This window comes from Oncorhynchus kisutch, unplaced genomic scaffold, assembly GCF_002021735.2.
Source record: "Oncorhynchus kisutch isolate 150728-3 unplaced genomic scaffold, Okis_V2 Okis09a-Okis19a_hom, whole genome shotgun sequence".
Taxonomy (NCBI): Eukaryota; Metazoa; Chordata; class Actinopteri; order Salmoniformes; family Salmonidae; genus Oncorhynchus; species Oncorhynchus kisutch.
In genome coordinates, this window is record NW_022261985.1 from 18,429,292 (window position 1) to 18,453,890 (window position 24,599).

A 24,599-nucleotide genomic window follows, 5' to 3' on the forward strand; every position below is an offset into this window, starting at 1 on the left:
TATACATGTACCACCTAATAGGATTTAGTTTTATTTTGGTTTAACCACACTGCTTGTAATGACTATATGCTGTCTTCTTATACATGTACCACCTAATAGGATTTAGTTTTATTTTGGTTTAACCACACTGCTTGTAATGACTATATGCTGTCTTCTTATACATGTACCACCTAATAGGATTTAGTTTTATTTTGGTTTAACCACACTGCTTGTAATGACTATATGCTGTCTTCTTATACATGTACCACCTAATAGGATTTAGTTTTATTTTGGTTTAACCACACTGCTTGTAATGACTATATGCTGTCTTCTTATACATGTACCACCTAATAGGATTTAGTTTTATTTTGGTTTAACCACACTGCTTGTAATGACTATATGCTGTCTTCTTATACATGTACCACCTAATAGGATTTAGTTTTATTTTGGTTTAACCACACTGCTTGTAATGACTATATGCTGTCTTCTTATACATGTACCACCTAATAGGATTTAGTTTTATTTTGGTTTAACCACACTGCTTGTAATGACTATATGCTGTCTTCTTATACATGTACCACCTAATAGGATTTAGTTTTATTTTGGTTTAACCACACTGCTTGTAATGACTATATGCTGTCTTCTTATACATGTACCACCTAATAGGATGTAGTTTTATTTTGTGTATGTGTGAGTTCAGTTCTGTCCTCTAAATTGGCCATCCCATTCAACAGTACAATGAATGTCAATGTTTGTATCACTGTCTTTATAAAAGAATATAATAACATAAGACCTGGATGATATATCACACACAGTCAAACAGAGTGTATCTCAGGGATACCTTACCAACCAAGGGAAACAACCAGACACTCGTCCAGTCTGATTTAGCTTCTCAGTGTTAATCATTCTCTTTTCTCACTATGGCCAACAAACATCTGACCACCAAAATGCTGATAACATTGTAAAAGAGAAGAGAGAATGTGACAAAAGAGAGAGGGTCATTTTTTTTTTTTTTAGGCAAGGAAGTTGTGACGAAATTCTGATTTACAATGACAGCCTACCAAGGAACAGTGGGTTAACTGCCTTGTTCAGGTGCAGAACAACAGATGGGGATTCGAGCCAGCAACCTTTCAGTTACTTTCAGTAGAGAGAATATGAGACAGAAGTTCGATATCTCAGAGCACCACTTACCCAGAAGAGGAAGTTGAACATGAACATCAGGTATTTGATGCATTTGATTCCTCCTACGACTCCCATGGTAAAATACAGCACAGGTTTGGTGGTGGAGAGAAATATCCCAGAGAAGTCTAGTCAGAGTTAAACCTACGGTTCCCAGAGAAGTCTAGTCAGAGTTAAACCGACTGTTCCCAGACAAGTCTAGTCAGAGTTAAACCTACGGTTCCCAGAGAAGTCTAGTCAGAGTTAAACCGACTGTTCCCAGACAAGTCTAGTCAGAGTTAAACCTGCGGCTCCCAGAGAAGTCTAGTCAGAGTTAAACCGACTGTTCCCAGAGAAGTCTAGTCAGAGTTAAACCTACGGTTCCCAGAGAAGTCTAGTCAGAGTTAAACCGACTGTTCCCAGAGAAGTCTAGTCAGAGTTAAACCTGCGGTTCCCAGAGAAGTCTAGTCAGAGTTAAACCTGCGGTTCCCAGAGAAGTCTAGTCAGAGTTAAACCTGCGGAAAGAAACCTGTGAAAGAACACGAAGGAGAGAGGTCTGTGGAGAATTCCTGAGCCACACCCTCCAACCTCACTTGTTCTTTGTTAGTCAGTCAGTCAAGCAGGAAGGGAGGGGCGCGACTAAACTTACAACAAGCTCTACGCAGACGCAAGATTCTGAGTGTTGCAATATTGTTTTTCCTCGTACCTGCATTCAACATACCTTTTTTACTACCTGAAAATGGAGACATATCATTCCTTCCTCAGCCGTGGGGGCAGGATTTTGCTTGGTTCCTTGATCTGATCTATAGACTATACACAGTGCCTTCGGAAAGTATTCAGACCCCTTGACCTTTTCCACATTTTGTTACGTTACAGCCTTATTGTCACGGATCCTTCCAGAACTTTCATTACACACACCTGTCCCCTATTCCCACTGATTAGTACTTGTATAAGTGTGCCCTTTGGTTTCCACTGGGCTGTTGATTATTGTTACTATGTCCGTTGGTGCGTGTGAGTACCTGTGTTTTGCCTTCGTGCCCTTTGGTTTCCACTGGGCTGTTGATTATTGTTACTATGTCCGTTGGTGCGTGTGAGTACCTGTGTTTTGCCTTCGTGCCCTTTGGTTTCCACTGGGCTGTTGATTATTGTTACTATGTCCGTTGGTGCGTGTGAGTACCTGTGTTTTGCCTTCGTGCCCTTTGGTTTCCACTGGGCTGTTGATTATTGTTACTATGTCCGTTGGTGCGTGTGAGTACCTGTGTTTTGCCTTCGTGCCCTTTGGTTTCCACTGGGCTGTTGATTATTGTTACTATGTCCGTTGGTGCGTGTGAGTACCTGTGTTTTGCCTTCGTGCCCTTTGGTTTCCACTGGGCTGTTGATTATTGTTACTATGTCCGTTGGTGCGTGTGAGTACCTGTGTTTTGCCTTCGTGCCCTTGTGGACTGCGCAGATGATTATGGGTGTCGTCCCGTGTGTTAGTCATTGTGCGCTTGTGTTATTTATTCGAGGTGCTCCTCACTCTTTTGTTTTGGGTTTCTACCCTGTGTTTTGTTACGTGTTTGTTTGGTCTTCGACTTAATCCATTTTAGAATAAGGCTGTAACGTACCAAAATGTGGAAAAAGTTAAGGAGTCTGAGTCTGGCTCTAACCAACTGTGCAATTTTTAAGTTAACAAAAAGGTATTAGGTGAACAATAGATAAGTATAGAAATAAAAAGGTATTAGGTGAACAATAGATAAGTATAGAAATAAAAAGGTATTAGGTGAACAATAGATAAGTATAGAAATAAAAAGGTATTAGGTGAACAATAGATAAGTAAAGAAATAAAAAGGTATTAGGTGAACAATAGATAAGTATAGAAATAAAAAGGTATTAGGTGAACAATAGATAAGTAAAGAAATAAAAAGGTATTAGGTGAACAATAGATAAGTATAGAAATAAAAAGGTATTAGGTGAACAATAGATAAGTAAAGAAATAAAAAGGTATTAGGTGAACAATAGATAAGTATAGAAATAAAAAGGTATTAGGTGAACAATAGATAAGTAAAGAAATAAAAAGGTATTAGGTGAACAATAGATAAGTATAGAAATAAAAAGGTATTAGGTGAACAATAGATAAGTAAAGAAATAAAAAGGTATTAGGTGAACAATAGATAAGTATAGAAATAAAAAGGTATTAGGTGAACAATAGATAAGTAAAGAAATAAAAAGGTATTAGGTGAACAATAGATAAGTATAGAAATAAAAAGGTATTAGGTGAACAATAGATAAGTATAGAAATAAAAAGGTATTAGGTGAACAATAGATAAGTAAAGAAATAAAAAGGTATTAGGTGAACAATAGATAAGTATAGAAATAAAAAGGTATTAGGCGAACAATAGATAAGTAAAGAAATAAACAGGTATTAGGTGAACAATAGATAAGTATAGAAATAAAAAGGTATTAGGTGAACAATAGATAAGTATAGAAATAAAAAGGTATTAGGTGAACAATAGATAAGTATAGAAATAAAAACAACAGTAAATAAGAAAGTGAATGCAGATAGTCTGGGTATCCATTTGATGAACTGTTCAGGAGTCTTATGGGGGTAAAAACTGTGGAGAAGCCTTTTGGTCCTAGAATGCACTGTAGGCTATTCATCCAAGTAGTCTATGTTGCATTGATGACCAAATATAATCTCAATGACTGTTCAAACAGTCAACCAAACAACAAGAATCTACTCAAAAAGGTATTTTGTTTAGAAGTAATAGCTATTGTGAAATGGTAGAACCGGCTGTAGTCTATTGCACCAGACCATCACATGGAGATGAAGGCCTTGTTTCTATTGGACCAGACCATCACATGTAGATGAAGGCCTTGTTTCTATTGGACCAGACCATCACATAGAGATGAAGGCCTTGTTTCTATTGTACCAGACCATCACATAGAGATGAAGGCCTTGTTTCTATTGGACCAGGCCATTTCTATAGGATCAGATCATCAGACTGTGTAGAGTGTCTCCATCTAGTGGTGGAAATATAACACTGCAGGTCAGATGTACCAGTTATGGTGATTGAGGCGGAGGAGGAGCTTGTTGACTCCAATAGTTCTCTGTTCTGCCAGCCACATGATAATAGAGGTAGCTAAGCCTCCTGGAGATAACTACTGGATGTGCAGGTTTTTGTTCCAGCCCTGCTCTAGAAAACCTGATTTTAAGTTCATTTGGATTTTTTCATTTCACATCCATTAAGACTAAAATAATCCTCAACTTGTTTTTATATCTTTCAATGTGTTTTTTAAATGTTATTTTCTTAAGCATTGAATGACTGTATTTCATTGTTTTACACAGTTTTTTGTCCTGTCTCACACCCAGACTTTTGACATTCTGCTACGTATTGCTGTAAGGATCGTCGTCGGGAGAAAGAGAGGAGGACCAAGATGCAGCGTGGTAAGTGTTCATATTAAAACGGGTTTAATGAACACTGAAACAAAACACGACAAACGAACAGTCCTGAACGGTGCAACAAAACACAGAACAGAAAATAAACACCCACAACCAAAATGTGGAAAACAGGCTGCCTAAGTATGATTCTCAATCAGAGACAACGAACGACACCTGCCTCTGATTGAGAACCATACCAGGCCCAACAACATAGAAATATAACAACCTAGAAAAACAAACATAGACTGCCCACCCCAACTCACGCCCTGAAACGATATACATATTGGATGTGTATAAGCCATTTGTAACTTTTCTTTTACACAAAATACAGTCGTCTCTAAGTATTGTGTCATTACCACCACAACAAGCAAATTACATGATAATAACCTTTTCAGAAGAGACAGTGGAGAACATGGTTACCATGGATATGAATAGAGACAGTGGAGAACATGGTTACCATGGATATGAATAGAGACAGAGGAGAACATGGTTACCATGGATATGAATAGAGACAGTGGAGAACATGGTTACCATGGATATGAATAGAGACAGTGGAGAACATGGTTACCATGGATATGAATAGAGACAGAGGAGAACATGATTACCATGGATATGAATAGAGACAGAGGAGAACATGATTACCATGGATATGAATAGAGACAGTGGAGAACATGGTTACCATGGATATGAATAGAGACAGAGGAGAACATGATTACCATGGATATGAATAGAGACAGTGGAGAACATGGTTACCATGGATATGAATAGAGACAGTGGAGAACATGGTTACCATGGATATGAATAGAGACAGAGGAGAACATGATTACCATGGATATGAATAGAGACAGTGGAGAACATGGTTACCATGGATATGAATAGAGACAGAGGAGAACATGATTACCATGGATATGAATAGAGACAGTGGAGAACATGGTTACCATGGATATGAATAGAGACAGTGGAGAACATGGTTACCATGGATATGAATAGAGACAGTGGAGAACATGGTTACCATGGATATGAATAGAGACAGTGGAGAACATGGTTACCATGGATATGAATAGAGACAGTGGAGAACATGGTTACCAGGGATATGAATAGAGACAGTGGAGAACATGGTTACCATGGATATGAATAGAGACAGTGGAGAACATGGTTACCATGGATATGAATAGAGACAGTGGAGAACATGGTTACCATGGATATGAATAGTGACAGTGGAGAACATGGACGTCATGGAGGGAAATTCAAATGTTGATGGTTACCATGGAGCTGCTGCTGTGTGTCCCACTGACTGTCAGACAAATGGTGCTCACATCGTCGGACAGACACCAATATGCCAGTCCTTTTGAACAATCAGCGTGTTTGTGAAATATTCAGTGTGAAATATTCAGTGCTTGTGTTGTCATAGTGATTAGCAGGGCTAGTTTAAACATTGGAAACAGACACTGTGGTGTTGTCATAGTGATTAGCAGGGCTAGTTTAAACATTGGAAACAGACACTGTGGTGTTGTCATAGTGATTAGCAGGGCTAGTTCAACCATCTGGAAACAGACACTGTGGTGTTGTCATTATGATTAGCAGGGCTAGTTCAACCATCTGGAAACAGACACTGTGGTGTTGTCATTATGATTAGCAGGGCTAGTTTAAACATTGGAAACAGACACTGTGGTGTTGTCATAATGATTAGCAGGGCTAGTTCAACCATCTGGAAACAGACACTGTGGTGTTGTCATTATGATTAGCAGGGCTAGTTTAAACATTGGAAACAGACACTGTGGTGTTGTCATAGTGATTAGCAGGGCTAGTTCAACCATCTGGAAACAGACACTGTGGTGTTGTCATAGTGATTAGCAGGGCTAGTTTAAACATTGGAAACAGACACTGTGGTGTTGTCATAGTGATTAGCAGGGCTAGTTCAACCATCTGGAAACAGACACTGTGGTGTTGTCATTATGATTAGCAGGGCTAGTTTAAACATTGGAAACAGACACTGTGGTGTTGTCATAGTGATTAGCAGGGCTAGTTCAACCATCTGGAAACAGACACTGTGGTGTTGTCATAGTGATTAGCAGGGCTAGTTTAAACATTGGAAACAGACACTGTGGTGTTGTCATAGTGATTAGCAGGGCTAAACATCACTATTTTCCTCTTGTGATGGTAAACACATATAAGATGTCTGCAAATATATTTGTCTGGTTATTTTACTGTTTTGAATCAGTCACTCAGTAAACGTGTGCTGCTTTGTACATGAGCTCGGTAGATGAGCTTAATGTCTTGGGGGACACTCACCATTGAAGACCTCTCCATAATAACAGGTTAGCAGGAAGGTCTCCATTGAAGACCTCTCCATAATAACAGGTTAGCAGGAAGGTCACCATTGAAGACCTCTCCATAATAACAGGTTAGCAGGAAGGTCTCCATTGAAGACCTCTCCATAACAACAGGTTAGCAGGAAGGTCTCCATTGAAGACCTCTCCATAACAACAGGTTAGCAGGAAGGTCTCCATTGAAGACCTCTCCATAACAACAGTTTAGCAGGAAGGTCTCCATTGAAGACCTCTCCATAACAACAGGTTAGCAGGAAGGTCTCCATTGAAGACCTCTCCATAACAACAGGTTAGCAGGAAGGTCTCCATTGAAGACCTCTCCATAACAACAGGTTAGCAGGAAGGTCTCCATTGAAGACCTCTCCATAACAACAGGTTAGCAGGAAGGTCTCCATTGAAGACCTCTCCATAACAACAGGTTAGCAGGAAGGTCTCCATTGAAGACCTCTCCATAACAACAGGTTAGCAGGAAGGTCTCCATTGAAGACCTCTCCATAACAACAGGTTAGCAGGAAGGTCTCCATTGAAGACCTCTCCATAACAACAGGTTAGCAGGAAGGTCTCCATTGAAGACCTCTCCATAACAACAGGTTAGCAGGAAGGTCTCCATTGAAGACCTCTCCATAACAACAGGTTAGCAGGAAGGTCTCCATTGAAGACCTCTCCATAACAACAGGTTAGCAGGAAGGTCTCCATTGAAGACCTCTCCATAACAACAGGTTAGCAGGAAGGTCTCCATTGAAGACCTCTCCATAACAACAGGTTAGCAGGAAGGTCTCCATTGAAGACCTCTCCATAACAACAGGTTAGCAGGAAGGTCTCCATTGAAGACCTCTCCATAACAACAGGTTAGCAGGAAGGTCTCCATTGAAGACCTCTCCATAACAACATGTTAGGTAAACATGACATAGAAGATAACAATGATTAGATACGGAAACATCCTGGCTGGGTGTTGTTTTCTGTTTGTTCCCCCCTTGGTGGTGACAAGTTTACCAGGGTAGCATCAATGATGACACACACACACACACACACACACACACACACACACACACACACACACACACACACACACACACACACACACACACACACACACACACACACACTGTTGACCTCTAGGGGTGTGTGTGTAACTGAAGCTCTGTTCTCCCTCAGGACTCTGGAGAATCAACAACAATGTCTTTGTCTCCCCACCACCAGCCTCTCTCTCTCTCTCCTTTTTCTCCAATCTCTCTGTTTCTATTTGCCCCTCTTTATCTCTGTTCTCCACCCACAGGAGGAACAGAAGAACAGGAGACGTGAGAAAGTCAGAGGAAGAAATCAATACACTTTCACTTCTTTGTCATAAAGCAGAGTTTCCCAAACTAGGGCTGTTCTTTTCTACCCAGAAGGTCACACAACATGATAGCCTGATGACCTTCCTATTTTCTACCCAGAAGGTCACACAACATGATAGCCTGATGACCTTCCTATTTTCTACCCAGAAGGTCACACAACATGATAGCCTGATGACCTTCCTATTTTCTACCCAGAAGGTCACACAACACGATAGCCTGATGACCTTCCTATTTTCTACCCAGAAGGTCACACAACATGATAGCCTGATGACCTTCCTATTTTCTACCCAGAAGGTCACACAACATGATAGCCTGATGACCTTCCTATTTTCTACCCAGAAGGTCACACAACATGATAGCCTGATGACCTTCCTATTTTCTACCCAGAAGGTCACACAACATGATAGTCGGCTGACCTTCTTCAATACACAGAAGATCAGACAACATGACAGCCTGATGACCTTCTTCAATACACAGAAGATCAGACAACATGACAGCCTGAGTCTTCTGAACTTCCCAATACCTTTCTGATGCATATCAGTCACTTCAAACCTCCTTCAGATTGAAATACTCTCAAAAGGACTGGCAGACTGATCTGTGGTATATAGACTGTCAAAAGGACTGGCAGACTGATCTGTGGTATATAGACTGTCAAAAGGACTGGCAGACTGATTTGTAGTAAATAGACTGTCAAAAGGACTGGCAGACTGATTTGTAGTAAATAGACTGTCAAAAGGACTGGCAGACTGATTTGTAGTAAATAGACTGTCAAAAGGACTGGCAGACTGATTTGTAGTAAATAGACTGTCAAAAGGACTGGCAGACTGATTTGTAGTAAATAGACTGTCAAAAGGACTGGCAGACTGATTTGTAGTATATAGACTGTCAAAAGGACTGGCAGTCTGATTTGTAGTAAATAGACTGTCAAAAGGACTGGCAGACTGATTTGTAGTAAATAGACTGTCAAGAGATCTGGCAGACTGATTTGTAGTATATAGACTGTCAAAAGGACTGGCAGACTGATTTGTAAATCAAATCTTTGTTCCATTAAAATAACATCAAATTGATCAGAAATACAGTGTGGACATTGTTAATATAGTAAATGACTATTGTAGCTGGAAACGGCTGATTTTTTATGGAATATCTACATTGGCGTACAGGGGCTCATTATCAGGAACCATCCCTCCTGTGTTCCAATGGCACGTTCTGTTAGCTAATCCAAGTTTATCATTTTAAAAGGCTAATTGATCCTGAGAAAACCCTTTTGCAGTTATGTTAGCACAGCTGAAAACTGTTGTTCTGATTAAAGAAGCAACAAAACTGGCCTTCTTTAGACTAGTTACTATGTTACTATGGTACCGTCCTCTCTACTCATGTATAGTCATGTTACTATGGTCCTCTATACTCATGTATAGTCATGTTACTATGGTAACATCCTCTGTACTCATGTATAGTCATGTTACTATGGTCCTCTCTACTCATGTATAGCCATGTTACTATGGTCCTCTCTACTCATGTATAGTCATGTTACTATGGTCCTCTATACTCATGTATAGTCATGTTACTATGGTAACGTCCTCTCTACTCATGTATGGTCATGTTACTATGGTAACATCCTCTATACTCATGTATAGTCATGTTACTATGGTAACGTCCTCTCTACTCATGTATGGTCATGTTAGTATGGTAATGTCCTCTGTACTCATGTATGGTCATGTTAGTATTATTCCTTCTTAATGCCACATTGAAGGGTTTAGCCTGATTAAATCAACAATCATTGCACTCAGTGGAACACCAACAGCATCCATTCCAGCCCATTTTATAAACAGGACGCGAGGCTAATCTGATTGACCGATGAAGACAGTGAGGTCAGAGCCAGGAGCCCACGACCACAGCGTGCAGAGTTGAGGCTATAGATACTTTAGCATCAATCCAAGAAAAAGATTAAGAAGAGTTCCCAGGAGCCGACGACCACAGCGTGCAGAGTTGAGGCTATAGTTACTTTAGCATCAATCCAAGATAAAGACTGCAATAGCATCGAATAGTCCCCGCGATATGCAACTGTTCAGGGAAGTCAGGAACCAATACACGCAGTCAGTCAGGAAAGCAAAGACCAGCTTTTTCAAGCAGAAATTTGCATCCTGTAGCTCCAACTCCAAAAAGTTCTGGGACACTGTAAAGTCCATGGAGAACAAGAGCACCTCCTCCCAGCTGCCCACTGCACTGAGGCTAGGTAACACGGTCACCACCGATAAATCCGTGATAATCAAAAACTTCAACAAGCATTTCTCAACGGCTGGCCATGCCTTCCTCCTAGCTACTCCAACTTCGGCCAACAGCTCCGCCCCCCCCCCCCCCCCCGCAGCTACTCGACCAAGCCTCCCTAGCTTCTCCTTTACCCAAATCCAGATAGCAGATGTTCTGAAAGAGCTGCAAAACCTGGACCCATACAAATCAGCTGGGCTTGACAATCTGGACCCTCTATTTCTGAAACTGTCCGCCGCCATTGTCGCAACCCCTATTACCAGTCTGTTCAACCTCTCCTTCGTATCATCTGAGATCCCCAAGGATTGGAAAGCTGCCGCGGTCATCCCCCTCTTCAAAGGGGGAGACACCCTGGACCCAAACTGTTACAGACTTATATCCATCCTGCCCTGCCTATCTGAGCTCTCAGATAACTGACCATCACGAATCCCATCGTACCTTCTCCGCTGTGCAATCCGGTTTCCGAGCCGGTCACGGGTGCACCTCAGCCACACTCAAGGTACTAAACGATATCATAACCGCCATCGATAAAAGACAGTACTGTGCAGCCGTCTTCATCGACCTGGCCAAGGCTTTCAACTCTGTCAATCACCATATTCTTAATCGGCAGACTCAGTAGCCTCGGTTTTTCTAATGACTGCCTTGCCTGGTTCACCAACTACTTTGCAGACAGAGTTCAGTGTGTCAAATCGAAGGGCATGTTGTCCAGTCCTCTAGCAGTCTCTATGGGGGTGCCACAGGGTTCAATTCTCGGGCCGACTCTTTTCTCTCTATATATCAATGATGTTGCTCTTGCTGCGGGCTATTCCTTGATCCACCTCTACGCAGACGACACCATTCTGTATCCTTCTGGCTCCTCTTTGGACACTGTGCTAACTAACCTCCAAATGAGCTTCAATGCCATACAACACTCCTTCCGTGGCCTCCAACTGCTCTTAAACCCTAGTAAAAACCAAATGCATGCTTTTCAACCATTTTCTGCCCGCACCCTCCCGCCCGACTAGCATCACCACCCTGGACGGTTCTGACCTAGAATATGTGGACAACTATAAATACCTAGGTTTCTTGCTAGACTGTAAACTCTCCTTCCAGACTCATCTTGAACAGCTACAATCCAAAACCAAATCTAGAATTTACTTTCTATTTCGCAACAAAGCCTCCTTCACTCAAGCCGCCAAGCTTACCCTAGTAAAACTGACTATCCTACCGATCTTCGACTTCGGCGATGTCATCTACAAAATAGCTTCCAATACTCTACTCAGCAAACTGGATGCAGTCTATCACAGTGCCATCCGTTTTGTTACCAGAGCACCTTATACCACCCACCACTGTGACCTGTATGCTCTAGTCGGCTGGCCCTCGCTACATATTAGTCACCAGACCCACAGGCTCCAGGTCATCTATAAGTCTATGCTAGGTAAAGCTCCGCCTTATCTCAGTTCACTGGTCACGATAACAACACCCACCCGTAGCACACGGTCCAGCAGGTATATCTCACTGGTCATCCCCAAAGCCAACACGTCATTTGGCCGCCTTTCCTTCCAGTTCTCTGCTGCCAGTTACTGGAACGAATTGCAAAAACCAGTTGGAGACTTTAATTTCCCTCGCCAACTTTAAACATCAGCTATCTGAGCAGCTACCCGATCGCTGCAACTATTCATAGTCCATCTGTAATTAGCCCACCCAATATACCTACCTCATCCCCATACTGTTTTTATTTACTTTTCTGCTCTTTTGCACACCAGTATCTCTACTTGCACATCATCATCTGCTAAATTGTAATTATTCGCCTATTTATTGCCTACCTCCTCATGCCTTTTACACACACAGTATATAGACTTTATTTTTTTATACTGTGTCATTGGCTTGTTTATTGTTTACTCCATGTGTAACTCTGTGTTGTTGTTTTTGTCGCACTGCTTTGCTTTATCTTGGCCAGGTTGCAGTTGTAAATGAGAACTTGTTCTCAACTGGCCTACCTGGTTAAATAAAGGTTAAATGTATATATATTTTTTAAATTGGTAACAATTGGGCAAGAGAAATGTTAACTAAAATGAGGTGAGTGATATTTGGTAACAATTAGGCTGGAGAAGTGTTAACTAAAATGAGGTGAGTGATATTTGGTAACAATTAGGCAGGAGAAGTGTTAACTAAAATGAGGTGAGTGCTAATGATCATATTTATTCTAGTTTGCTGAAATATTCGCTGATCAGAACATTTTGTTAGCATGTTAAACAAGCCTACCTCTGACCTAAAGCCCGTGATTTGTCTGATAATCAATCAATGTGATTTTGTTTGACTGAAAATCTGTCTGTATATTTGGTTACTTGATCTCTGGCTGGACAGGTGGAAGAGGTAGCTCATCTATCACTGATCAGAAACATCTAGCATGGTATAATGTAGCCTAAATCCCTGATCAGAAACATCTAGCATGCTATAATATAGCCTAAATCACTGATCAGAAACATCTAGCATGCTATAATATAGCCTAAATCACTGATCAGAAACATTAGCATGCTATAATGTTGCCTAAATCACTGATCAGAAACATCTAGCATGCTATAATGTAGCCTACATCACTGATCAGAAACATCTAGCATGCAATAATGTAGCCTAAATCACTGATCAGAAACATCTAGCATGCAATAATGTAGCCTAAATCACTGATCAGAAACATTTAGCGTGCTATAATGTAACCTAAATCACTGATCAGAAACATCTAGCATGCTATAATGTAACCTAAATCACTGATCAGAAACATCTAGCATGCTATAATGTAACCTAAATCACTGATCAGAAACATTTAGCGTGCTATAATGTAGCCTAAATCACTGATCAGAAACATCTAGCATGCAATAATGTAGCCTAAATCACTGATCAGAAACATCTAGCATGCTATAATGTAGCCTAAATCACTGATCAGAAACATTTAGCATGCAATAATGTAGCCTAAATCACTGATCAGAAACATCTAGCATGCAATAATGTAGCCTAAATCACTGATCAGAAACATTTAGCGTGCTATAATGTAACCTAAATCACTGATCAGAAACATTTAGCGTGCTATAATGTAACCTAAATCACTGATCAGAAACATCTAGCATGCTATAATGTAACCTAAATCACTGATCAGAAACATTTAGCGTGCTATAATGTAACCTAAATCACTGATCAGAAACATTTAGCGTGCTATAATGTAACCTAAATCACTGATCAGAAACATCTAGCATGCTATAATGTAACCTAAATCACTGATCAGAAACATCTAGCATGCTATAATGTAACCTAAATCACTGATCAGAAACATCTAGCATGCAATAATGTAGCCTAAATCACTGATCAGAAACATCTAGCATGCTATAATGTAACCTAAATCACTGATCAGAAACATTAGCATGCTATAATGTAACCTAAATCACTGATCAGAAACATTTAGCGTGCTATAATGTAACCTAAATCACTGATCAGAAACATTAGCATGCTATAATGTAGCCTAAATCACTGATCAGAAACATCTAGCATGCTATAATGTAACCTAAATCACTGATCAGAAACATTAGCATGCTATAATGTAACCTAAATCACTGATCAGAAACATTAGCATGCTATAATGTAACCTAAATCACTGATCAGAAACATCTAGCATGCTATAATGTAGCCTAAATCACTGATCAGAAACATCTAGCATGCTATAATGTAGCCTAAATCACTGATCAGAAACATCTAGCATGCTATAATGTAGCCTAAATCACTGATCAGAAACATTAGCGTGCTATAATGTAACCTAAATCACTGATCAGAAACATTAGCGTGCTATAATGTAACCTAAATCACTGATCAGAAACATTAGCATGCTATAATGTAGCCTAAATCACTGATCAGAAACATTTAGCATGCTATAATGTAACCTAAATCACTGATCAGAAACATTTAGCATGCTATAATGTAACCTAAATCACTGATCAGAAACATTTAGCATGCTATAATGTAGCCTAAATCACTGATCCTAAATCAAGTGTATTATTTATTGGTTGACTCACGCAGTAGCTTTATTTAGCCTTATATAGAGGCTATTTTCCTTTCGTCCCAGTCCCACTGAAACCCACAATTCTGACTCCTGTCTCACTTGAAAATTCCATAACATTTCCTCTGCTTCTCTGTGCTGTCTGATACTGCTGCCCTTATGAGAGAGTCAATACCACTATAACGTTTCCTCTGTGCTGTCTGATACTGCTGCCCTTATGAGAGAGTCAATACCACTATAACGTTTCCTTTGTGCTGTCTGATACTGCTGCCCATATGAGAGAGTCAATACCACTATAACGTTTCCTTTGTGCTGTCTGATACTGCTGCCCATATGAGAGAGTCAATACCACTATAACGTTTCCTTTGTGCTGTCTGATACTGCTGCCCATATGAGAGAGTCAATACCACTATAACGTTTCCTCTGTGCTGTCTGATACTGCTGCCCTTATGAGAGAGTCAATACCACTATAACGTTTCCTCTGTCTGATACTGCTGCCCTTATGAGAGTCAATACCACTATAACGTTTCCTCTGTGCTGTCTGATACTGCTGCCCATATGAGAGAGTCAATACCACTATAACGTTTCCTTTGTGCTGTCTGATACTGCTGCCCATATGAGAGAGTCAATACCACTATAACGTTTCCTTTGTGCTGTCTGATACTGCTGCCCTTATGAGAGAGTCAATACCACTATAACGTTTCCTCTGTCTGATACTGCTGCCCTTATGAGAGAGTCAATACCACTATAACGTTTCCTTTGTGCTGTCTGATACTGCTGCCCTTATGAGAGAGTCAATACCACTATAACGTTTCCTTTGTGCTGTCTGATACTGCTGCCCTTATGAGAGAGTCAATACCACTATAATGTTTCCTCTCCTTCTCTGTGCTGTCTGATACTGCTGCCCGTATGAGAGAGTCAATACCACTATAACGTTTCCTCTGTCTGATACTGCTGCCCTTATGAGAGAGTCAATACCACTATAACGTTTCCTCTGTCTGATACTGCTGCCCTTATGAGAGAGTCAATACCACTATAACGTTTCCTCTGTCTGATACTGCTGCCCTTATGAGAGAGTCAATACCACTATAACGTTTCCTCTGTCTGATACTGCTGCCCTTATGAGAGAGTCAATACCACTATAACGTTTCCTCTGTCTGATACTGCTGCCCTTATGAGAGAGTCAATACCACTATAACGTTTCCTCTGTCTGATACTGCTGCCCTTATGAGAGAGTCAATACCACTATAACGTTTCCTCTGTGCTGTCTGATACTGCTGCCCATATGAGAGAGTCAATACCACTATAACGTTTCCTCTGTGCTGTCTGATACTGCTGCCCTTATGAGAGAGTCAATACCACTATAACGTTTCCTCTGTCTGATACTGCTGCCCTTATGAGAGAGTCAATACCACTATAACGTTTCCTCTGTCTGATACTGCTGCCCATATGAGAGAGTCAATACCACTATAACGTTTCCTCTGTGCTGTCTGATACTGCTGCCCTTATGAGAGAGTCAATACCACTATAACGTTTCCTCTGTCTGATACTGCTGCCCTTATGAGAGAGTCAATACCACTATAACGTTTCCTCTCCTTCTCTGTGCTGTCTGATACTGCTGCCCTTATGAGAGAGTCAATACCACTATAACGTTTCCTCTGTCTGATACTGCTGCCCTTATGAGAGAGTCAATACCACTATAACGTTTCCTCTGTCTGATACTGCTGCCCTTATGAGAGAGTCAATACCACTATAACGTTTCCTCTGTCTGATACTGCTGCCCTTATGAGAGAGTCAATACCACTATAACGTTTCCTCTGTCTGATACTGCTGCCCTTATGAGAGAGTCAATACCACTATAACGTTTCCTCTGTGCTGTCTGATACTGCTGCCCATATGAGAGAGTCAATACCACTATAACGTTTCCTCTGTGCTGTCTGATACTGCTGCCCTTATGAGAGAGTCAATACCACTATAACGTTTCCTCTGTCTGATACTGCTGCCCTTATGAGAGAGTCAATACCACTATAACGTTTCCTCTGTCTGATACTGCTGCCCTTATGAGAGAGTCAATACCACTATAACGTTTCCTCTGTCTGATACTGCTGCCCTTATGAGAGAGTCAATACCACTATAACGTTTCCTCTGTCTGATACTGCTGCCCTTATGAGAGAGTCAATACCACTATAACGTTTCCTCTGATACTGCTGCCCAGAGCGTCGGTAGAGAATGTGTGATCAACAAGCGGTATGGCAGTAGGCCTAGATATGGAAATACATTGAAACAGAGTTGGTCCCTGTTAAGATACCTTGATATGTAAACTATTCCCTCTCTTCATCTCCCCGTTATTCATGAGCTCATCTGCTGTCTGATACTGCTGCCCGTATGAGAGAGTCAATACCACTATAACGTTTCCTCTGATACTGCTGCCCAGAGCGTCGGTAGAGAATGTGTGATCAACAAGCGGTATGGCAGTAGGCCTAGATATGGAAATACATTGAAACAGAGTTGGTCCCTGTTAAGATACCTTGATATGTAAACTATTCCCTCTCTTCATCTCCCCGTTATTCATGAGCTCATCTGCTGTCTGATACTGCTGCCCGTATGAGAGAGTCAATACCACTATAACGTTTCCTCTCCTTCTCTGTGCTACTGTAATACATTGAAACAGAGTTGGTCCCTGTTAAGATACCTTGATATGTAAACTATTCCCTCTCTTCATCTCCCCGTTATTCATGAGCTCATCTGCTGTCTGATACTGCTGCCCGTATGAGAGAGTCAATACCACTATAACGTTTCCTCTCCTTCTCTGTGCTACTGTAATACATTGAAACAGAGTTGGTCCCTGTTAAGATACCTTGATATGTAAACTATTCCCTCTCTTCATCTCCCCGTTATTCATGAGCTCATCTGCTGTCTGTATAATGATCAACTCGATTTGTCAAATAGGAGATATTCTGTAATTCGTTGGTGGTTATCTAGCAACTTCGGCCATGTGACTTTTGATTGACTATCAGTTACAAAGTTTGTCTGATTGGACAACACAATAGCCTAGTCTGGGTGCGCTCTGTGTCGAGAGAGCATAGGCCTACTGCTGAAAGGCACTGAATTCATTGAGGAACATGATAACGGTTTTAAAATTGTATTTTTTTCCGGTATCAAGCAAACACCATCTGCAGCGTATCTTGCTGCCGACTTGAGCGGACTCCAAGCAGGGGCAGTTCGTTTCACGTCTCAGGCCCTCGGCCTGTGCAGCGAGAGGGCGGATTTAACCGTTTGAGAGAGTAGTGAATGTGCTTCTATAAAAGCAAATCCAGGAGGCATAGCCGGGGGATGCAGGCGAACATAACGAACAAACCAGTGTTGAAGATTCCTCTCGTTGGTGAAGAGGCAGGCGCTGATAGAATATAAGCCTTCTGGCCTTTGATCAACGCTGGGACCAACATTTACATGTTGAGACATAATTGATTTTCTTTATTGTGTAGAAAATATATATTTTTGTTATTGACTTTTCAAATTAGAATAAATGTCCGAGGTCCGGACCGAAGTGTCCTCATTTGTAGTCAGCCCAACCGCAGTATTCAGTCATAAGGAGTTGCATTGAGTGAGACTCACCCAGGAGACGAAGTTGAAGACGAACAACAGATATTTGACGCAAGTCTCTCCTCCCGTCAGTAGCGCCATGGTCCGTCTGTCTGTCAGATGAAGAGATGTAGACGTCTATAATACTGTTAGAAAAGCTGTATAATAATGTTGTTGATTCCGGTCAGTTGGGCGAATGGAAGTTGATGAAGTCCTCAGCCCCCTTTGTCTCTGCTGTCTGTGTGCTGTGTGTGGTGGTGCCTATATAGAGGCGCACAGCACTCCCACCTCAGACACAAATTGTCTGCCACTTTTTTCTTTCTCTCTCTCTCTCCTTCTCTTTCTCTTTCTCTTTTTCTCTCCTTCTCTTTCTCTTTCTCTCTCTTTCATTCTTTTTTTCTTTAGGTTTTTTATTGTCAATATACAGAATATGAACAACTAGTCAGATTTGAGTGCTATAGATTTAGTCAGGTTGTTACTCAACACGGTATATGTGTGTGTGAGGCTGAGGTGATTCACTCTGACAAGGCATACTGTTAATTACAGGTCAGATCAGCCTCTCTGCAAATTACAGGTCAGATCAGCCTCTCTCTGGCTCTTTGCTTAGTCTGAGTCCTGACACACACACACACCCATACACACATGCACGGATAGAGGGTCAGAGAAGCAGGGACAGAGGGACAGTGTCCAGAACAATGGTTCCTGTTGTGTCCAGAGAGTCTGTCTTCCCACTGCACCGTGATACACATACCACACATAGCCCGTCCTTTGTGTGTGTATTACTGTGATCATGGACCAGGTTTAGCCTGCACCATTGATGATGATGATTGGGATGGCTGCCTCATATCTGTGAGCAGTGCAGGATGAATGTTGGTGTGTGTGTAGGGGTGTGTGTTTGTGTAGTGGTGTGTGTATGTGTAGTGGTGTGTGTGTGTGTGTGTAGTGGTGTTTGTGTGTGTAGGGGTGTGTGTGCAGCAGTGTGTGTGTGTAGTGGTGTGTGTATGTGTATGTGTAGTGGTGTGTGTATGTGTAGTGGTGTGTGTGTGTATGTGTAGTGGTGTGTGTGTAGTGGTGTGTGTATGTGTGTGTGTGTGTGTGTGTGCAGCAGTGTGTGTAGTGGTGTGTGTATGTGTATGTTTAGTGGTGTATGTGTAGTGGTGTGTGTATGTGTAGTGGTGTGTGTGTGTGTGTATTACTGTAATCATGGAGCAGGTTTAGCCTGCACCATTGATGATGATGATTGGGATGGCTGCCTCATATCTGTGAGCAGTGCAGGATGAATGTTGGTGTGTGTGTAGGGGTGTGTGTTTGTGTAGTGGTGTGTGTATGTGTAGTGGTGTGTGTGTGTGTGTGTGTGTGTAGTGGTGTTTGTGTGTGTAGGGGTGTGTGTGCAGCAGTGTGTGTGTGTAGTGGTGTGTGTATGTGTATGTGTAGTGGTGTGTGTGTGTATGTGTAGTGGTGTATGTGTAGTGGTGTGTGTATGTGTAGTGGTGTGTATGTAGGGGTGTGTGTGTAGGGGTGTGTGTGTAGGGTTGTGTGTGCAGCGGTTGTGTGTATGTGTAGTGGTGTGTGTGTGTGTAGGGGTGTGTATGTAGGGGTGTGTATGTAGGGGTGTGTGTGTGTAGTGGTGAATGTGTAGTGGTGTGTGTATGTGTAGTGGTGTGTGTGTGTAGTGGTGTGTATGTAGGGGTGTGTATGTAGGGGTGTGTGTGTAGCGGTGTGAGTGGTTGTGTATAGGGGTGTGTGTGTATAGGGGTGTATGTGTAGTGGTGTGTGTGTGTGTAGTGATGTGTGTGTGTGTAGGTGTGTGTGTGTGTATGTGTAGGGGTGTGTGTGCAGCGGTGTGTGTGTAGCGGTGTGTGTGTGTGTATAGGGGTGTACGTGTAGTGGTGTATGTGTAGTGGTGTGTGTGTAGGGGTGTGTGTTTGTGTATAGTGGTGTATGTGTAGTGGTGTGTGTGTTTGTGTATAGGGGTGTGTGTGTGTAGCGGTGTGTGTGTGTGTAGTGGTGTGTGTGTAGGGGTGTGTGTTTGTGTATAGGGGGGTATGTGTAGTGGTGTATGTGTAGTGGTGTGTGTGTTTGTGTGTAGTGGTGTGTGTGTTTGTGTGTAGTGGTGTGTGTGTAGGGGTGTGTGTTTGTGTATAGGGGGGTATGTGTAGTGGTGTGTGTGTAGGGGTGTGTGTTTGTGTATAGGGGTGTATGTGTAGTGGTGTGTGTGTAGGGGTGTGTGTTTGTGTATAGGGGGGTATGTGTAGTGGTGTGTGTGTAGGGGTGTGTGTTTGTGTATAGTGGTGTATGTGTAGTGGTGTGTGTGTTTGTGTATAGGTGTGTGTGTGTGTAGTGGTGTGTGTGTGTGTGTGTGTGTAGTGGTGTGTGTGTAGGGGTGTGTGTTTGTGCATAGGGGTGTATGTGTAGTGGTGTATGTGTAGTGGTGTGTGTGTTTGTGTATAGGGGTGTGTGTGTGTAGGGGTGTGTGTGTGTAGGGGTGTGTGTGTAGGGGTGTGTGTGTAGGGGTGTGTGTGTAGGGGTGTGTGTGTGTAGGGGTGTGTGTGTAGGGGTGTGTTTTTGTGTATAGTGGTGTATGTGTAGTGGTGTGTGTGTTTGTGTATAGGGGTGTGTGTGTGTAGGGGTGTGTGTGTGTAGGGGTGTGTGTGTGTGTAGGGGTGTGTGTGTGTAGGGGTGTGTGTGTGTAGGGGTGTGTGTGTAGGGGTGTGTGTGTAGGGGTGTGTGTGTGTAGTGGTGTGTGTGTAGGGGTGTGTGTGTAGGGGTGGGTGTGTGTAGGGGTGTGTGTGTAGTGGTGTGTGTGTGTAGTGGTGTGTGTGTAGTGGTGTGTGTGTAGGGGTGTGTGTGTAGGTGTGTGTGTGTGTAGGGGTGTGTGTGTAGGGGTGTGTGTGTGTGTGTGTGTGTGTGTAGGGGTGTGTGTGTAGGGGTGTGTGTGTGTGTGTGTAGGGGTGTGTGTGTAGGGGTGTGTGTGTAGGGGTGTGTGTGTGTGTAGGGGTGTGTGTGTGTGTAGTGGTGTGTGTGTAGTGGTGTGTGTGTAGGGGTGTGTGTGTGTAGGGGTGTGTGTGTGTGTAGGGGTGTGTGTGTAGGGGTGTGTGTGTAGGGGTGTGTGTGTAGTGGTGTGTGTGTAGGTGTGTGTGTGTAGGGGTGTGTGTGTAGGGGTGTGTGTGTGTGTGTGTAGGGGTGTGTGTGTGTGTAGGGGTGTGTGTAGGGGTGTGTGTGTAGGGGTGTGTGTGTGTGTAGGGGTGTGTGTGTAGGGTGTCGTGGAAATGTCCTCTATTTACCAAATCATGAGAGCAAACCCCAACACAAGTCAGAGTTAGTTATCTAAGTCCATCTTTAATTATATGAGCTCTATCACAACCCTGTGACTCTCAGATCAATTCAGTGTCTATCAATGAATTCTCTGAGAGCCCCTTCTACATTGCAACTGCGATCCTTTAATAGCAAAGAACACATATAGTCAGACAGCATAGACATAATAAATCGTTCAGCTTTGTCTCCTTACTCAAACCCTGAAACCATAAACCAATCCTCCATATCAACAGGCATATATCAAATTGTCATTTAGATACAACCAATTCTAAATACAACCAATCCTGGACAAGCTCACGGGGAGCATAGAATGATTCCAGACACTGCCATCCTCCTCTCCCCGATGGGAAAAGTAGGGAGTGACTGGCACACAGACACAGTGGAGCAAAAGATATGTTTACACATGATGACACCTTGACCTCTCCCCTCTCTGCGGCCCAAACAACTTAGTCTTGACATAGAACAGATGCTGCAACCCTGCCACAGTATTATACAAACACATTCTGATGAGAAGTAACTTACAAACATATGATGAATATAAAACATCTTACCTATGTTACCAACCAATTCGGATTATTCCCCAACAAGGGGTGTGTGTGTAGTGTTGTGTGTAGTGTTGTGTGTGGTGGTGTGTGTGTGGTGGTGTGTGTGTATGTGTAGTGGTGTGTATGTGTAGGGGTGTGTATGTAGGGGTGTGTGTAGTGGTGTGTGTATGTGTAGCGGTGTGTGTGTGTAGCGGTGTGTGTGTGTAGCGGTGTGTGTGTGTGTAGCAGTGTGTGTTTAGGGGTGTGTGTAGTGGTGTGTGTGGTGGTGTGTGTGTGTAGTGGTGTGTGTGTAGTGGTGTGTGTAGGGGTGTGTGTGTAGGGGTGTGTGTGTAGGGGTGTGTGTGTGTAGGGGTGTGTGTGTAGGGGTGTGTGTGTAGGGGTGTGTGTGTGTAGGGGTGTGTGTGTAGGGGTGTGTGTGTAGGGGTGTGTGTGTAGTGGTGTGTGTGTAGGGGTGTGTGTGTAGTGGTGTGTGTGTGTAGGGGTGTGTGTGTAGGGGTGCGTGTCGGTGTGTGTGTATAGTGGTGTGTGTTTCTCTGTTCCTCCCAAAACAACAACAGTCTCCAAAAGCAGCAGTCTGTCCAGACAAAGACCTTGTTTAGAGTTGGGCTGTGGTGAGTGTCAGGACTGAAGAGGCTGTGGTGTGATGTGACAGAGGCTAGGAGGAGGGAGGGAGAGAAGGGCTATTCATCACATTCCTGATGCACAATCACATTACTGAAATGTTTCAAATACAATACAAACTACTGTGTTGTAATAACATTGTTACATTATCCAGACTGTGTTGTGATAACAGGGTTACATTATCAAACCACATGTATTTATATAGCCCTTCGTACATCAGCTGATATCTCAAAGTGCTGTACAGAAACCCAGCCTAAAACCCCAAACAGCAAGCAATGCAGGTGTAGAAGCACGGTGGCTAGGAAAAACTCCCTAGAAAGGCCAAAACCTAGGAAGAAACCTAGAGAGGAACCAGGCTATGTGGGGTGGCCAGTCCTCTTCTGGCTGTGCCGGGTGGAGATTATACACCTAGAGAGGAACCAGGCTATGAGGGGTGGCCAGTCCTCTTCTGGCTGTGCCGGGTGGAGATTATACACCTAGAGAGGAACCAGGCTATGAGGGGTGGCCAGTCCTCTTCTGGCTGTGCCGGGTGGAGATTATAACAGAACATGGCCAAGATGTTCAAATGTTCATAAATGACCAGCATGGTCGAATAATAATAATCATAGTGGTTGTAGAGGGTGCAACAAGTCAGCACCTCAGGAGTAAATGTCAGTTGGCTTTTCATAGCCGATCATTAAGTGTATCTCTTCCGCTCCTGCTGTCTCTAGAGAGTTGAAAACAGCAGGTCTGGGACAGGTTGCACGTCCGGTGAACAGGTCAGGGTTCCATAGCTGCAGGCAGAACAGTTGAAACTGGAGCAGCAGCACGGCCAGGTGGACTGGGGACAGCAAGGAGTTATCATGTCAGGTAGTCCTGAGGCATGGTCCTAGGGCTCAGGTCCTTCGAGAGAGAGAAAGAAAGAGAGAATTAGAGAGAGCATACTTAAGTTCATACAGGACACCGGATAAGACAGGAGAAGTACTCCAGATATAACAAACTGACCCTAGCCCCCTGACACATAAACTACTGCAGCATAAATACTGGAGGCTGAGACAGGAGGGGTCAGGAGACACTGTGGCCCCATCCGATGATACCCCCGGACAGGGCCAAACAGGAAGGATATAACCCCACCCACTTTGCCAAAGCACAGCCCCCACACCACTAGAGGGATATCTTCAACCACCAACTTACCATCCTGAGACAAGGCCGAGTATAGCCCATAAAGATCTCCGCCACGGCACAACCCAAGGGGGGGCACCAACCCAGACAGGAAGATCACGTCAGTGACTCAACCCACTCAAGTGACACACCCCTCCTAGGGATGGCATGGAAGAGCACCAGTAAGCCAGTGGCTCAGCCCCTGTAATAGGGTTAGAGGCAGAGAATCCCAGTGGAAAGAGGGGAACCGGCCAGGCAGAGACAGCAAGGGTGGTTCGTTGCTCCAGAGCCTTTCCGTTCAACTTCACACTCCTGGGCCAGACTAAACTAAACATATGACCCACTGAAGAGATGAGTCTTCAGTAAAGACTTAAAGGTTGAGACCGAGTCTGCGTCTCTTACATGGGTAGGTAGACCATTCCATAAAAATGGAGCTCTATAGGAGAAATCCCTGCCTCCAGCTGTTTGCTTAGAAATTCTAGGGACAATTAGGAGGCCTGCATCTTGTGACCGTAGCGTACGTGTAGGTATGTACAGCAGGACCAAATCAGAGAGATAGGTAGGCAGAAGCCCATGTAATGCTTTGTAGGTTAGCAGTAAAACCTTGAAATCAGCCCTTGCCTTAACAGGAAGCCAGTGTAGGGAGGCTAGCACTGGAGTAATATGATACATTTTGGGGGTTCTAGTCAGGATCCTAGCAGCCGTATTTAGCATTAACTGAAGTTTATTTAGTGCTTTATCTGGGTAGCCTGAAAGTAGAGCATTGCAGTAGTCTAACCTAGAAGTAACAAAAGCTGTCCTTGAAACAGTCTTGATATGTTCGTCAAAAGATAGATCAGGGTCCAGAGTAACGCCGATGTCCTTCACAGTTTTATTTGAGAC

The 24,599-nt window shown here is 42.9% G+C and overlaps 1 protein-coding gene across 3 annotated transcripts in view; it reads right to left on the reverse strand.

Moving 5' to 3' along the window:
• Positions 1-18,401, reverse strand: part of LOC116360564 (CD9 antigen) — a 43,517-nt gene extending 25,116 nt beyond the window's left edge. Inside the window, exons 1-2 of one of the 3 annotated variants that reach the window (XM_031815376.1) lie at positions 1,653-1,668; positions 1,171-1,617 (exon numbers count right to left, since the gene is read on the reverse strand). In XM_031815376.1, coding sequence (XP_031671236.1) covers positions 1,171-1,236 — 66 coding nt within the window. In that variant the 5' untranslated portion in view covers positions 1,237-1,617; positions 1,653-1,668. Of the gene's footprint in view, positions 1-1,170; positions 1,757-18,129 lie in introns of those variants that run through there. The other 2 variants (XM_031815374.1, XM_031815375.1) reach the window with 2 other exon arrangements.
• Between the last annotated feature and the right edge of the window lie 6,198 nt (positions 18,402-24,599).